At 34.8% G+C, this 16,825-nt stretch overlaps 1 protein-coding gene across 3 annotated transcripts in view; it reads left to right on the top strand.

The window, feature by feature from the left end:
• The window catches only part of LOC123559947 (uncharacterized), a 66,673-nt gene that overhangs the window by 34,759 nt on the left and 15,089 nt on the right, over positions 1-16,825 (top strand). For all 3 annotated transcript variants that reach the window (XM_045352118.2, XM_045352117.2, XM_045352119.2), the window contains 9 exons: positions 5-38; positions 8,168-8,775; positions 9,414-9,508; positions 9,760-9,833; positions 10,577-10,762; positions 11,523-11,740; positions 14,951-15,051; positions 15,526-15,624; positions 16,732-16,816. In XM_045352118.2, the coding sequence (XP_045208053.2) occupies positions 5-38; positions 8,168-8,775; positions 9,414-9,508; positions 9,760-9,833; positions 10,577-10,762; positions 11,523-11,740; positions 14,951-15,051; positions 15,526-15,624; positions 16,732-16,816 (1,500 nt within the window). The remainder of the gene's footprint in view (positions 1-4; positions 39-8,167; positions 8,776-9,413; positions 9,509-9,759; positions 9,834-10,576; positions 10,763-11,522; positions 11,741-14,950; positions 15,052-15,525; positions 15,625-16,731; positions 16,817-16,825) is intronic.

Raw genomic sequence — 16,825 nt, 5'->3', positions numbered from 1 at the left:
TCAGATAAATTACCGATACCTACAACCGAAAGCGACAGGTAAAATATTTCAAACAGCAATTACTACCTTTGTCCTGTCTGAGATTGTATGTTGATCAAGCTACATTTTCAAAAATCATACTATGTGGACCTATGACGAAGTTTGTAAAACACTTTCCTTTTATTGAACAATATTAGCATCAGATTTGGGAATGCAGTTTTCAGACAAGTAACTGGTATTCCCATGGGAGAAACTGTGCACCCCTCGTCAAAGATTTGTTTTTAGCTCACCTGTCACAAAGTGACAAGGTGAGCTTTTGTGATCGCGCAGCGTCCGTCCGTCCGTGCGTAAAGTTTGCTTGTGACCACTCTAGATGTCACATTTTTCATGGGGTCTTTATAAAAAATGGTCAGAATATTCACCTTGATGATATCTAGGTCAAGTTTGAAACCGGATCATGTGCAGTCCAAAACTGTCAGTAGGTCTAAATATAGAAAAACCTTGTGACCTCTCTAGAGGCAATATTTTTCTATGGATCTTCTTGAAAGGTAGTCAGAATGTTTAACTTGATGATATTTAGGTCAAGTTTGAAACTGGGTTACGTTCCATCAAAAACTAGGTCAGTAGGTCTCTGAATTGAAAAACCTTGTACCTCTCTAGAGGCCATACTTTTCAATGGATCTTCATGAAACTTAGTCAGAATATTAAACTTGGTGATATATAGGTCAAGTTTGAAACTGGGTCAGGTGTTTTCAAAATCTAGGTTAGTAGGTTAAATAATAAAAAAACCTTGTGACCTAAATAGAGGCCATATTTTTCATGGGATTTGTATGAAAGTTGGTCTGAATGTTTATTTTGATGATATCTAGGTCAGAGTCTAAATTGGGTCACGTGCGGTCCAAAACTAGGTCAGTAGGTCTAAAAATAGAAAAACCTTGTGACCTCTCTAGAGGCCATACTTTTCAATGGATCTTCATGAAAGTTAGCCAGAATGTTCATCTTGATGATATCTAGGTCAAGTTCGAAACTGGGTTATGTGCCATAAAAAACTAGGTCAGTGGGTCAAATAATCAAAAACCTTGTGACTTCTCTAGAGGCCATATTGTTCATGGGATCTGTATGACAGTTTGTCTGAATGTATATCTTGATGATATCTAGGCCAGTGTCAAAACTGGGTCCACTACGGTCAAAAACTAGGTCAGTAGATCTAAATAGAGAAAAAAATTGACCTCTCTAGAGGCTATATTTTCCAATGGATCTTCATGAAAATTGGTCTGAATGTTCACCTTGGTAATATCTAGGTCAGATTCCAAAAACTAGGTCATTAGATCAAATAATAAAGAAACATTGCGACCTCTCTAGAGGTCATACTTTTCAATGGATCTTCATGAAAATTGGACAGAATTTTTATCTTGATGATATCTAGGTCACATGAGCTCAAAAACTAGGTCATTGTGTCGAAAAATAGAAAAGACGACGTCATACTCAGTTCAAAACTGGGACAGGTGAGCGATTCAGGACCATTGAGCGATTCAGGACCATCATGGTCCTCTTGTTTTTAGCTCCTCTGAGCACGAAGTGCTCAAAGTGAGCTTTTGTGATCGCCCTGTGTCCGTCGTCCGTCAGTCGTCCGTCCGTCATCGTCATCAACAATTTGACTGTTAACACTCTAGAGGTGTTAGTTTTGGCCCAATCTTAATGATTCTTGGTCAGAATTTTACTCTTAATTAAATCTTGGATGAGTTTGATATTGGGTCATCTGGGGTTAAAAACTAGGTTACCAGGTCAAATCAAAGGAAAAGCTTATTAACACTCTAGAGGTCACAATTTTGGTCCAATCATAATAAAAAAACTTGGTCAAAATGTTACTTTAAATAAAATCTTTGATGAGTCTGATATTGGGTTATCTTAGGTCAAAAACTAGGTCACAAGGTCAAATCATAGGAAAAGCTTGTTAACATTCTAGAGGTCACAATTTTGGCTCAATCTAAATGAAACTTGGTCAGAATGTTACCCTCAATAAAATCTTAGATGAGTTTGATATTGGGTCATATGGGATAAAAAAAAACTAGGTCACCAGGTCAAATCAAAGGAAAAGATTGTTAACACTGTAGAGACCCCATTTATGACTGTATCTTCATGAAACCTGGCCAGAATGTTAATCCTGATGATCTCAAGGTTCAATGTGAATCTTGGTTATGTAGGGTCAAAAACTAGGTCACCAGGTCAAATCAAAAGAAAAGCTAGTTTAACACTGTAGAGGCCACGTTTATGACCATATTCTAATGAAATTGGCCAGAATGTTAACCTTGACGTTTTATAGGTCATGTTCAAATCTGAGTCAGATAGGGTTAAAAACTAGGTCACTAGGTAAAATCAAAGGAAAAATTTGTTAACACTGTAGAGGCCACATTTGTGACTGTATCTTCATGAAACTTAGTCAGAATGTTAATCTTGATGTTCTTTAGGTCAAGTTTAAATCTGGGTTATATGGGTAAAAATACACCACGCTATCTGATTGATATTCCTAATATGGATAATCCTTTTTAGCTCACATGAGCAATGCTCGATGTCCGGCGTCCGGCGTCTTTCGTCAGTCGTCTGTCAACATTTAGCTTGTGTATGCGATAGAGGCTGTATTTTTCAACTGATCTTCCTGAAAATTGGTCAGAATGATTACCTTGATGAAATCTAGGCCGAGTTTGAAAATGGGTAATCTTGGTTCAAAAAGTAAGTCACTAGATCAAATCAAAGAAAACATTGTGTATGCGATAGAGGCTTTATTTTTTTTCAATTAATCTTCATGAATTTTTGTCAGAATGATTACCTTGATGAGGTCTAGATCGAGTTTGAAAATGGGTCATCTGGGGTCAAAAAGTAGGTCACTAGGTTAAATCAAAGAAAAACTTTGTGTATGCAATAGAGGCTATATTTTTCAATTGATCTTCCAGAATAGTCAGAATAATTGCCTTGATGAAATTTAAGTAAAGTCTAAATATGGGTCATCTTGGGTCAAAAAGTAGGTCACAAAGTCAAATCAAAGAAAAACCTTGTGTCTGCGATAGAGGCTGTATTTTTCAATTGGTCTTCATGGAATTTGGTCAAAATAATTGCCTTGATAAAATCTACCTTATGTTTGATTGTGGGTCATTTTGGATCAAAAAGTAGGTCACTAGGTCAGATCAAAGAAAACCTTTCTGTATGCAATAGAGGCTGTATTTTTCAATTGATCTTCTTGAAATTTGGTCAGAATAATTGCCCTGATAAAATCTAGGCTAGTTTTGAATATGGGCCATCTCGGGTTAAAAACTAGGTCACTAGGTTAAATGAAAGAAAAACCATGTGTGTGCAATAGGGGCTGCTTTTTACACTGGATTTACATAAAATCTGGTCAAAGTAGTTGCCTTGATGAAATCTAGGTCAAAATCGAATATGGGTAGTCTGGAGTCAAACACTAGGTCAAATCAAAGAAAAACATTGTGTATGCGATATAGGCTGTATTTTTAAATTAATCTTCATGAAATTTGGTCAGAATGATAGCCTTGATAAAAGCTAGGTCAAGTTTGAATATGGGTCATCTGGGGTCAAAACTAGGTCACTAGGTCAAATCAAGGAAAAAAAAACAACTTTTGTATGCAATAGGGGCTCCATTTTAAACTGGATTTTCATAAAATCTGGTCAGAATGGTTGCCTTGATGAAGTCTAGGTCAAGTTCGAATATGGGTAGTCTGGGGTCAAAAAGTAGGTCACTAGGTCAAATCAAAGAAAACCTTTCTGTATGCAATAGAAGCTGTATTTTTCAATTGATCTTCTTGAAATTTGGTCAGAATAATTGCCTTGATAAAATCTAGGTTAGTTTTGAATATGGGCCATCTCGGGTTAAAAACTAGGTCACTAGGTTAAATGAAAGAAAAACCATGTGTATGCAATAGGGGCTGCTTTTTATGCCCCCATTCGAAGAAGGAGGGGTATATTGTTTTGCAGATGTCGGTCGGTCCGTCGGAATGTAGACCAATCCGTTTCCGGATGATAACTCAAGTACGCTTGGGCCTAGGATCATGAAAGTTGATAGGGAGGTTGGTGATCACCAGCAGATGACCCCTATTGATGTTGAGGTCTGTAGGTCAAAGGTCAAGGTCACAGTGACCCTGAATAGTAAAACTGTTTCCGGATGATAACTCAAGAACACTTGGGCCTAGGGTCATGAAAGTTGATAGGGAGGTTGGTAATGACTAGCAGATGACCCTTATTGATTTTGAGATCAGTAGGTTAAAGGTCAAGGTCACAGTGACCCTGAACAGTAAAACGGTTTCCGGATGATAACTCAAGAACGCTTAGGCCTAGGGTCACGAAAGTTGATAGGGAGATTGGTCATGACCAGCAGATGACCCCTATTGATTTTGAGGTCAGTATGTCAAAGATCAAGGTCACAGTGACCAGGAACAGTAAAATGGTTTCCAGGCAATAACTCAAGAACGCTTGGGCCTTGTGTCAGGAAAATTGATAGTTAGGTTGGCCATGACCAGCAGATGACCCCTATTGCTTTTGAGGTCATTAGGTCAAAGGTCAATGTCACATTGGCCAGAAACAGTTAAACGGTTTCTGATCTTCTTGTCCAAAACCGTAGGGCCTAGAACTTTGATATTTGGTATGTAGCAAAATCTAGTGGGCCTCTACCAAGATTGTTCAGATTATTTCTCTAGGGTCAAATATGGCCCCACCCCGGGGGTCACATGGTTTATATAGACTTATATAGGAAAAAACTTTAAAAAAAACCTCTAGTCCGAAACCACAGGGCCTAGGGCTTTGATATTTTTTATATGACATCAACTAGTGGTCCTCTACTAAGATTGTTCAAGTTTTTCCCCTAGGGTCAAATATGGCTCCGCCCTGGGGGTCACATGATTTACATAGACTTATATAGGGAAAAGCTTTGAACATCTTCTTGTCCAAACCACAAAGACTATGGCTTTGATATTTTGTAATGTAGCATCATTTAGTGGTTCTCTACCAAGTTCAAATCATCCCTCTAGGGCCAAATATGACCCCGCCCCAGGGGTCACGTGGTTCATATAGACTTATATAGGGAAAAACTTAGAATCTTCATGTCCATAACTTACATCATTCAAATTTGGACCTCATGTATAGTTTTGAGTGGCAAGATTAACCTTGACATGAGTTGACCTTGATCTTGACCTAGTGACCTACTTTCACATTTCTGTAGCTACAGCCTTCAAATTTGGACCACATGCATAGGTTTGTGTACCGAAAAAAACTTTGACGTTCTTTTTGACCTAGTGACCTATTTTCACAGTTTTGAAGGTACAGGCTTCAAATTTGGACCACATGTATGGTTTTTTGTTCCAAAATAAAATTTGACCTTGATTTTGACCTAGTGACCTACTTTCACATTTCTCAAGCTACAGCCTTTAAATTTGAACCACAAGCATAGTTTTGTGTACTGAAATGAACTTTGATATTGAAATTGACCTAGTGACCTACTTTCACAGTTCTGAAGGTACAGGCTTCAAATTTGGACCACAAGCATAGTTTTGTGTTCCGAAATAAAATTTGACCTTGATTTTGACCTAGTGACCTACTTTCACATTTCTCAAGCTACAGCCTTCAAATTTGAACCACGTGCATAGTTTTGTGTACCGAAATGAACTTTGATCTTGAGATTGACCTAGTGAACTACTTTCACATTTCTGAAGCTAGAGGCTTCAAATTTGGACCACATGCATATTTTTGTGTTCTGAATTGAAATTTGACATTGATTTTTATCTTTCACCTACTTTCACATTTCTCAGGCTACAGCCTCCAAATTTGAAGCACGTGCATAGTTCTGTCTACTGAAATGAACTTTGACATTGAAATTGATCTAGTGACCTGCTTTCACATTTCTCAAGCCACAGCTTTCAAATTTGGACCACATACACATTGTCTTTTACCGAAATGAAATTTGACCTTGATTTTGACCTTGAGCTAGTCTTGAAATTTGGAACATTCAAAAATGGCTCAGTGGATGGCACCAAGATCACTCTGTAATCTCTTGTTACACTGGATTTACATAAAATCTGGTCAGAGTAGTTGCCTTGATGAAATCTAGGTCAAGTTCGAATATGGGTAGTCTGGAGTCAAACAGTAGGCCACTAGGTCAAATCAAAGAAAAACATTGTGTATGCGATATAGGCTGTATTTTTAAATTGATCTTCATGAAATTTGGTCAGAATGATAGCCTTGATAAAAGCTAGGTCAGGTTTGAATATGGGTCATCTGGGGTCAAAACTAGGTCACTAGGTCAAATCAAGGGAAAAAAACTTTTGTATGCAATAGGGGCTCCATTTTAAACGGGATTTTCATAAAATCTGGTCAGAATGGTTGCCTTGATGAAATCTAGGTCAAGTTCGAATATGGGTAGTCTGGGGTCAAAAAGTAGGTCACTAGGTCAAATCAAAGAAAAACCTTGTGTATGCGATAGAGGCAGTATTTTTAATTGATCCTAATGAAAATTTTAATTTGTTCAGAATGATAGCCTTGATGGAATCTAGGTCAGGTTTGAATATGGGTCAACTGGGGCCAAAAACTAGGTCACTAGGTCAAATCAAAGAAAATACTTATTTATACTTAAATCTTTTCCAATTTTAATGATAATTGGTCAGAATATTTTTTCCATGAACTCACTAGGTCAAACATGTTTACACTGTTATGGTGTGTTATGGTGTGTTTCTCAGGTGAGCGACCAAGGGCCTTCTTGGCCCTCTTGTTAAGATTATATGTCATGGTAATTTTCAAATTGTATTTGGTAAAATTATAAAACGTTTTGTTAAAGAGACTACAAAACACGTTAGTGCCGTCAAATATATTGAGAATATAATAACGTCAAATTATTCAGTCTGTTGTTTACATAACAAAATGACCTGTCCCACAATGCCCATTTACCTGTAAGTAAGGAGTTTCTGGTAATAGTTTGAGTGTAAATACTCGAGGATCGACAGTGAATTTTGGTCTACATTGACTTATGTATTAAACGATAAAACTAGTAGCTGATATTCTGAAAACTACTTTTACACACGGCGGTTTAATTTTTGTATAAATATACAAAAGCATATTTTCATTTTGTTTTATATGCCATGACTTCTGTTGCCATTGCGTGCGTGTATAAGCAATTCACCTGGCGGGAATTACTTTAATTTACACTTATCTTGTTGGTTGGAAGAGTGAGATTAGGTGTTAAAGCTAGCATCAAGGCGGTGCCCCACTTTGCACCCTTTATTTGTTCGTTTTGTCCTGTCTTTGTGTTGTATATATGTGCGTGCGTGCGTGCGTGCGTTTTCTACACGTTTGCGTGCTGTGAGATGTGATTTAGGGAGACTGGTTATTTTGGAAAGTGGAATTACGTGTTTGATATTTGTCTTTGTTTTAGCTCACCTGAGCACAAAGTGCTCATGTTGAGTTATTGTGATCACGATGTGTCCGTCGTGCTTGCGTCCTTCCATCTGTCATCAACAATTGTATTTAAACAACATCTTCTCCAAAACCATTGAATGGATTTTGATGAAACTTCAATGGTTTTGGAGAAGATGTTGTTTAAATACAATTGTTGATGACAGAGTTTGTAGTCATGTCAAGCATTTCAATGAACGTAATCAATATATTACTAGTAAACTTCTTCAGCAAGGCTACCGTTATTACAAATTGCGCAAATATTTTGCTAAATTTTACTATCGTAATTCTGATTTAGTTTTAAAATTCAATAGTAATTTAAAGACACTTCTGCGAGAAGGTATTTCTAAACCGTTTTTTATGGGGATGTCGTTTACATACTTCGTAAGATATTGGGTCATGGTAATTTTCCAAATGTATTTGGTAAAATTATAAAACGTTTTATTAAAAGAGGTTACGACCCAACTGTTTTGAGACATACCGCATGTTTAGTATTCAACCCGTTTACAGTTGGACACTACGCTTCCCTCTTTGATTGTGTCTGACGGAAGAGGGAGAGGACTCTATGATAAGTAGTTTTTGGGTCGGTGACCCTCTTGTTTTGATTGTAATAATAACCTTTTTCTTCAGTCATAAAGTATGGATTTTAATTGACTTTTTGTTCCAAGTTTATAGCTATGATGTGTGATTGATTATATTTTAAATGATATATTTTCTGATAATAACTTTTATTTCCCTGTAGTAAAGATGTCCAAGGAGTGCAGCAGACGGATTTAACACATGATAAATCAGGAAGTTCAAAGCAAAATGATAATACTGGCATAAACACATTAGAGAGACAATTAAATACGGTATCATTGTCAGGCAATGGAAATAATAGTCAACAGCCGATGTTTTCTCGGTCAGTACATGACTTAGCCAAAAATTATCCATCATCACAGAAGCCGAAAGAGTTACATAGAGAAACAAGCGGTTTTAATCAAATAGACGCTGTCGGAAGGGAAGGCGATTTACCTAACCCAGCATTACAAAACAGACATCCAGTTCAAGCTTCAGAGAGTCCGGATAAAAGCCAGGATAACGAAAATAATCAGAGTGACAGTCAAACAGTAACAGAAGTCACAAAACAAGGCCTAAATAGAAACGTGACGCTTGTGCGGCCTTCACTATATCAGGACAACACTGATGCTATTAAACAGTTAGAGCAAATATTTTCACCACCTAAAGACAAACCTCGACGCAAATGTACACACGAGGGGCGGCTCTTGACGCTTGAACCGAATCATATGAAAACAATATTTCAGCTTTGCCGGAGTGGTATTTCAGGCGGGTTTGGCGAAGTTCGTATTTGTAAGTGCAAAACAAAATTATGTTTATTCATTTTAGGATATCTGAATACACAGTTCTTTTCACACGGTTTTTAATTATGGAATGATAAAAAAGCTCACTGGCTTTTTCAGATAAGTCACATCTCTAAACAGGAAGCCAACCAGCTGCCTTATGGAAGGTCTGTGGTTCTACCCAGATGTCCATCTGTGCATGCAATAATGCCTCGATGGGCAGTTGGGGTCTTACTCTACCAACAAATGTCGCCATTTGACCCATAATTGTGTGGGTGTGACACCAAAAAACAAACCAGTTCAGACCGCTTCCGCATTACTATTTGAATATTGTTTTTCACATAAAGGATATTTATTAGAGGGCAACTAACTACACATTCGTGTTTCATACTATTTTAAAAATAGTAATTGAGTCTTCTTTAATCCGATGAACAGAATATTAAAGTCTCTTACTGAAGCTTTTATCCTTTTAATAATAATAATGGTGAATGAGAGAATGAGAATATAACATGTTTTAAACACTGACAAATGAGGGAAACAATTTACAAAAAAAAATCCCTGTCAAAAGGAACTACGAGTAGATTTAATAAAAAAAACATACATTTTGTATCAAACTGTATTAACACCAATGATACACATTATGTTTAGCGGATTCTAAGGTGCCTGGTCTGAATATTAAAGTTGCAGTGAAGAAAATTGAAGCTAGATCGGATAAGATACACAAATTGAGATCTATGACAAACGTAAGTATTCAAATAAAAATAAACAAATAATAGTTAGTTACTATGAAGATATTGTGTTTCAATCTTTGGTTTATTTTTAATTTTATTTACATATATTAATAACTATTGGACAGTTTTTATTTTCTCTCTATTTCAGCATTTGTATTACAAAAACACAAGTTAACTGAAACATTCTTTTAAATCTGCTAGATCTACTCGTTTCATTTTGAAAACGTTTGTTTTGTATTGTTGCTTTTAATGTTCTCTTCAAGGAAAAACTGGCTTCCCGTACGATGCATTTTGCAATAGTCCCAATATTAGCAAACTGCACAGAAATAAATAAAGGGTACGTATATTTTATCATTGATGCTTGCCCCACCATATCCCTTTGTTCGGTTTTCCTGCGTGTGCGTGTGTGTTTGCGTGCGTGCGTGCGTGTGCGTGTGTGTGTGTTTGCTAGTTCGGTTTGTGGAGGCTGCGTTTTTGAACGTGGTTTCCCAATTGGGTATTCATCTTCAATTTTATGTGTTTAATTATAAGCCTCGGCTGTACATTGTTTATATCTCCCTGATCATTTTGGAGAATCTATTTACAAATCATTGACAATACGAGAATACAACGAATAACGAAATTTTACATTCTTATTAAGCAATATTAAAAATACCGGGCATGAATGTATATTCTAGCATAATACTGCTTTTATATTGTCACTTGTCGGGGATGTTTAAATAGGAGAGTTAACGTGTGTTAACAGAGAGGTTTATTTGCGCGTTCCGCGGCAACGCGTAAACGTATTATGTCCCAAAAGGGATAATTCAAAAGGAAGTGACATCAACGTGATAAAACAAAGCAAACATTCCCGCACATTTAATGGAGATAATTTATTCATTCATTGGGTTTCACACGGTTCATGATAGAATTGCGTTAGCGCATGTTTATTCGTGTTATAATATCTGCAGAATCAGTCGGAATACCCTCGCTCTACCAAGCTCGGGCACCACCAATCCCTGAGGATTCTGCAGATGTTATAACACGAAAAAACATGTTTTATCCCTACATAATTCCTTTGCAACGTCATTTCTGTTTCAGCACAAATACATGCTATTTCCTGTCACCATATTTGGAAAAAGGCGACCTCTTCGAGCTCATCAAAAGCGATACAGCCGCTATGAAGGACAACAGACCAGTAGAGTTAAATAAACAGAGAAGAACGAAGATTATGTATCACGTCAGTTCTGCAATAGAATTCCTACATAGGAAAATAGCCAATTTTAGGTGAGTTATTCTTTATATAAATGAATAACTATTAGCTCATTATCTTCAACTCACATTCCATAATAATTACATCCCTAGAATATTGCTTTAATGATTAATGTGCAAATTATAATCAGTTGCAAGATTTTGTTCATTATTTTAAAAATTGATATTTTCATGTATTTATTGTATTGCTGTTGTTTTGGTGTTTTTGTTGAGTTAGACGTCACATCGTGTTTGTAAAGGTCTTATAGCGGTTTATAGAATTAATGGAGAAGGAAGATCTAAGGTGTGCAATAAATGAAACTTTGGAAGCCTGGAATGCAACCAAGAAAAATAATAGCAGACTCGGTTCGATTGTGTCTGTTCATGAGAGGTAATGGAAAGCACAACACCTTTCACGCCCTTAGCACCGGCTTAAATAAAGAATTCTATTACATAGATATAGAATGGACTATTATCCCAAAGGACAAGAAAAACAACTCATTATATTCTCTTCTGTGTTTGGTTAATTTAGATATACCTGCATGTGGACTGTCAGTCTGATAGCTTTATAGCAACATATCGTCACGTATAATTCTGATCTAATTTGAAACGATGTATTTGCGAAATAGTTTATTCGAATTTGCTTTAAATTATTTAATATATAGAATTCCAATTTATGTTCGCAAATTTGATACAAATAGCTCTAATTAGCTTTAAATCAATGTTTGCGAATATCGGTTTGGAAGATCTTCAATTCGAATAACTTAAGATTTTACACTGCTGTTTTAAATAACAGGGGACCAATAATTCACCTTGATGTTAAATCTAAAAATATTGTGTTGGACCAGTTCTATAATGCTCGGCTGACAGACTTTGGTGTCTCAAGAGAAATGGCAGAAAACGAAGAATGTATAATAACATCGAACACCATAATTCCTGCTACGGATGGATATTTTCAAACAAATACGACTGGTCAGCTGAGAAAATACTTTGACTATGTTAACGTTGGCATTGGTACGTTTTTGTTTAAATTATTCGTACAGTTACCGAAGAGAACTTAGTACAGAAAATAATAATACGTAAATAAAAACTAGCAATACAAGGATATGATGAGATTCATATTATTTAATTTTCCATAAGCATTACAACACTAAGTTTTGTTTAGATTTTGTTTGTTTGGCAGAACTTGGTCACACCTTTACATAGGTGACAGCATACCACTCACTACATTAAAGACCCACCACGACCTAGTGACCTACTTTTTTCACCCACAAAAACTTCATGAAAATCATTCTTATAATACAGGTAATAAACAGCTATACTACAAGTTTTCAGGTGGACAATTTAGGCCCTTCCTGAGTAAACGTGTTTTGACAACTTCATCTGCAAACTTATTCAGTCAATCTCTTTTCAGTATAATTTCAAAAATATAGATGAATAACTATCTTACACGGTAGAAACAAAATGTGATTGAAATTGAACTAAATACACTGATTTATGTACATAGTGCTACAGTAATTCAATAAAATGTTAAGACATTACACACATTGTCTTGGCCTAATATATGTCACTGTCAATTTGTAACTGAATACTTGCATATCTCATTTTTATGAAAATCATGTATAATTACCATCATGGGAATACAAAAGAATACAGTTATTTTGTGATGCTTCTTTAAACTTAAAATAAATGGTTAAGATTGCAAATAACCCAATTTAGTGTTGTTCAGCCTATGAAGGAATTTATTATTGGAACCAACTTTTGGAGACTATTAAACATTTTCCCCGTTTTTAATCTGAATTTACAACAGGAAATGTTTGTAGTCATAGCACTTTTAAATACTTAATTAGGCCACACCAAATTGATAAGTTGTTCATCGGATTTTTTTCTGAAAAATTTGAGGCGGTGAGCGAAAAAATAATTTAAATATTTTTTTTGGTTTTTGAGAAAATCAGAAGCGAGCGAAGAGCGAAGAAATATATATGTCTTCATTTGGCTCTCGACTGACTAATAAAAACCTTAAAATAGAATGTATAGCCCTTTTAAATTAAAAAGTAAGTCCCCAAGGATTGAGAAAATCTAACCCGCAGATGCACAACAACGCGAACTTGTGAAAAAAGGTAATAACATTGTCATACAGTACACTGTAATCAAATATTGAATCGAATATTTACTGAGCTATGAAAATGTAGCATTCTTAGCTGCCTTTACAAAGTTTTTGATACATCAAATATCTATGTGAGTGTTGCTAGATTTATTAAAGCTTCTGATTTGAAACTTAGAACAGTTATTTAGTGTCAAAGTCTACACCAGGAGAAACACTACTCTTAAGTCTGAATCTAGACAGAGTTACGCCCCTTTTTAACATAGAATATTTTTAATTAAGTTTTATATAATGACCAACAGCTCTGTACTTTAATAGCTTCTGACTGTTATGCCCTTTTTACTGGCAAAGCTCTGATTTAGAAAAGTCGAGCATGATGTCTTATGTACAGCTCTTTTTTAAAACTTCAAACTTTCATAACATATTAAATTTGTTGAAACAAAGTCTCAATTAAAGTCTGAAATGGAGATTAACGTGCATTAACATTAGTCTACTAAATGATTGGAAAATTTGAAAATCAAAACTGTCCTGAAAACAACTCGTAATGTAAATTCCTTACTCCACCAACATTCGTATGCAAATGCTGATCATTTGGACAGGAAAAAAACAGAAAACAGTTAAGTGACATGCATCAATAAGTATTTACCCTTATTAAAATAATGCAGATTGATGTTATCAAACAAATAAGTATGTTTTTCTTCATCCAGTTTAAATGAAATAAATCGATTTTTTGTAGTATGTAATTTGGTAAACATTTGAAGAAAATGGCGTAACTGCATAAAGGGGAAATAACTTTAATGCAACTAAATATAAGTATTAGGATTTATTATAGACGATGTGTGCGTAGTATGTATTTATTTTGATTAAAATCCATTTGAGAACAATCTGGGACTGGAAGTATAAGCATTTATACACTTTTACGTCCGTAAAAAGTAGCGCACCAAAAAATTTTGGATTGCTTTTTTTCAATGGGGCGAGCGCAAGCCAAAAACACAAAAAAATATTTTTTTGTGTTTCTGAAAATATACGAGCGGCAAATCCGATGAACAACTTTTTAATTTGGTGAGGCCTTAGCGATTTGTCCTACAGTTGATGTAAGTAATGTATTACAAAACCTTTTATTGAATATAAGACAATACAATTCGTAAAATATGTTATTCTAAAGAACTTCGAGCCTCAGGGTGGCTAAAGGATTTTTTTACTTTTTCAAAATATATGGATTAGTATTAGGCCAGAAATTTGCACGAAAAAAATACACGTTTGGTCATAAAATTGACATTTTGAAGATACATGTTTAAGATACATGTATCTTTAAAATTCAAAAAGTTCCAACTACCTTCCCAAGAAATCTTTAGAATGCTGCATAACTTCTATCTAGTATTGCAAAATCATACCAAATCCGATTTGGCCGATCAAACAGTAGGGAAACTTTTTCCAAAGTTTAATCTTTATATTTGTTTTTATAAAAAAAAAAAGAAAAAAAAATATATCAGGAGGTGAGAACTAGAACATTTTGGAACTTTGAAGACATCTTTAGTCATTTTCATTGATGGCCAGAATTGATATTTTTTAATTGTACAAAATCGATACATATGTTGCTTTTATGATAAATAAGATAAATATTGCTTAGGAAAACAATAATAAATTGAGTCAGGGTGTTGTGCAAAAATTAGATGCCCAAAATTATTGCTGAGCAATGATTTTGATAAAAGGAAATGTGCGTGTTAACTTCTTTTGAGTTAGTAAGAAAGATGTATATAGTATTGATATTTTCAACATTTCAACAAGTATTATTTACAGGGCGTTAGACGAAGCTATATACAGATTTATTTCTTCATAGGTATTCATCAGTGTGTCAAATGAATCAGTCTGAATAAACGAGAAACAAAACAGTAAGCATAGGGAATATTTAATGGTTATGTCGTTACCATTTGGATATAAAACCCATGGGGAATATCATCAGCCTACAAACACTTTAAAATCAGCTGAATGTATTTTGTATTAAGATGGTAACGACATGACTATAATTGATTCCTTATAAACGAAGAACCTTGTTTTAGAGTAGGTGGAAGAGACAGCAGAGTCTTAGCATGTTTGTGAATCCTTAGCTTCTATTTCAGTCATCCGGGAACTTTTGTCTGGCTTGCCTCCAATATTTTCCGAAAATAAGTATTTGAAGGACATAGCAAACATGAAAGTATTCAAAAGAAAAACAATGAAGGTAATTGAGCATTGTTACCTTTTTGTACAGATATTGTACCGGTATACAAAATAATTTACACCATACAACCACTAAGTACATTCTTTTAGCAGGTTCTCGTACATTTCACAATAAGCTCCGCCATATTGGAATGTCATTTTCATTACGCTCTGTGCGAAACGTTATAGTTTTCGCATTTCGACACATCGAAGAATTTTATCGCAGATATGAAAAGGTTGTCCAGAGATATATTTCTGTAAATACTTAAATTTTTGGAATGAATTTTAATGCATATATATATTTCAAAAATGATGTTAACGTGACATACCGGTAAGATACATACGACCTTTGTAGCACTGAGGCATATGATTTTGTGAGCTCATTTACTGAAAAAGAAACTTTAACACTTCATTAGTAAAGTGAAATGTCATTAATTATCAAATAGTTAGGATAGGGTATAGCTTCACATTAATGACAATTTATTTTCTACCTTAGTGCTGGACCAATGAAGAAGTAGAAACATTGTTTGACCTGTCAAACAAATGTATCAATGACATAAGTATATCTGCCGACGAAATTGTTACAAAAATAGAGGTAAGATACATTTTATCACTTCTAGATCTACACATCAAATCAAAATATCGGAACCACAAATTCATTTTTGTAAGCTTATTTTGGTCGATTTTAAATTAATTTTATGCTATACAATTAACATTTGACATAAGTGTAGACATTTAACCATACAAAACTGACATTTAATTCGAATAATTCTGAGAGGCGTTAAAACGCGTTTGGTTGATTTCGTTCCATATTCTGCGTTCAGTGTAGGTTTCAGATACCTTGTAACACCTGAAATCAAATTCTTTCATGATATATACTAAAGGTTTTAAATCTTGTTACGTCAAAGGGTAACAATTGCTGGTTACTTAGAATATTAAGGTAACAGAAGAACAAACCAGCAACTATGAACAATAACAAATTTATTTATAAGAATAACAATTTAAATACCTTAAAAATGTAACTGATTGCAAAGATCAATCCCTGTCCAGGTCAAATTTAAATCCAATCAGTATAAATTCATAACAGTTCAAAACTGAATTTAGTATACACAAAGGATATAAATCCTCTCTTCAAAGATAACTTTTTAAATCCTTCAAGCGTTAAATGTCCAAACTGGTAATATCTTGTTATTAAGAAATACAGGAAAGTTTTTGATATCTTTAACTGTAGGTTCTACTCTGACCTTACACAGCTCCCTATTTAAAGTATCATTGAAGGTTCCAGAACTTTCAAGAATGCAAAGAAGAAGATTCTGAGAAAGAAAACAAGAACATTCCTGACTTTAAAAATAATTGTCACACCCTGTTTATCAGTATTGTGGTAGAACATACTGGAACACCATTGAATATTAACAACTTATTTACATGATGTCTCAAAACTAGGTCAGTAAACAATGACTCATCAAAGTAAAGCCTCAAGGGGGAATGACACATACATAACAATCGTCGTTAACTATTACATACAATATACCTTCTTTTGAATGCTTCTTGGTGCCCTTACTATGGTTACTTTAAATGTTTGGTTGTCGCAAAACTAAAAACCACTTTTCAAAATGTTTCTTATGGATAATGTGAAAGTAAAACAAACTTAACAAATGTAGTATTGCCTTAGTTTGATATTTTAAGATATTTTATCATTTAGGCAATTCTTAGGAAAGGAGGGACTGCGAAATGGAATAGAGCGGACGAATCTTTGAATTGTGAGATGTGCATTGTAAATCCAGCTGGTAAACTTA

This window comes from Mercenaria mercenaria, chromosome 10, assembly GCF_021730395.1.
Source record: "Mercenaria mercenaria strain notata chromosome 10, MADL_Memer_1, whole genome shotgun sequence".
NCBI lineage: Eukaryota > Metazoa > Mollusca > Bivalvia > Venerida > Veneridae > Mercenaria > Mercenaria mercenaria.
The sequence above is the reverse complement of the archived record's forward strand: the minus strand, read 5'-3'. Positions and strand labels throughout refer to the sequence as shown.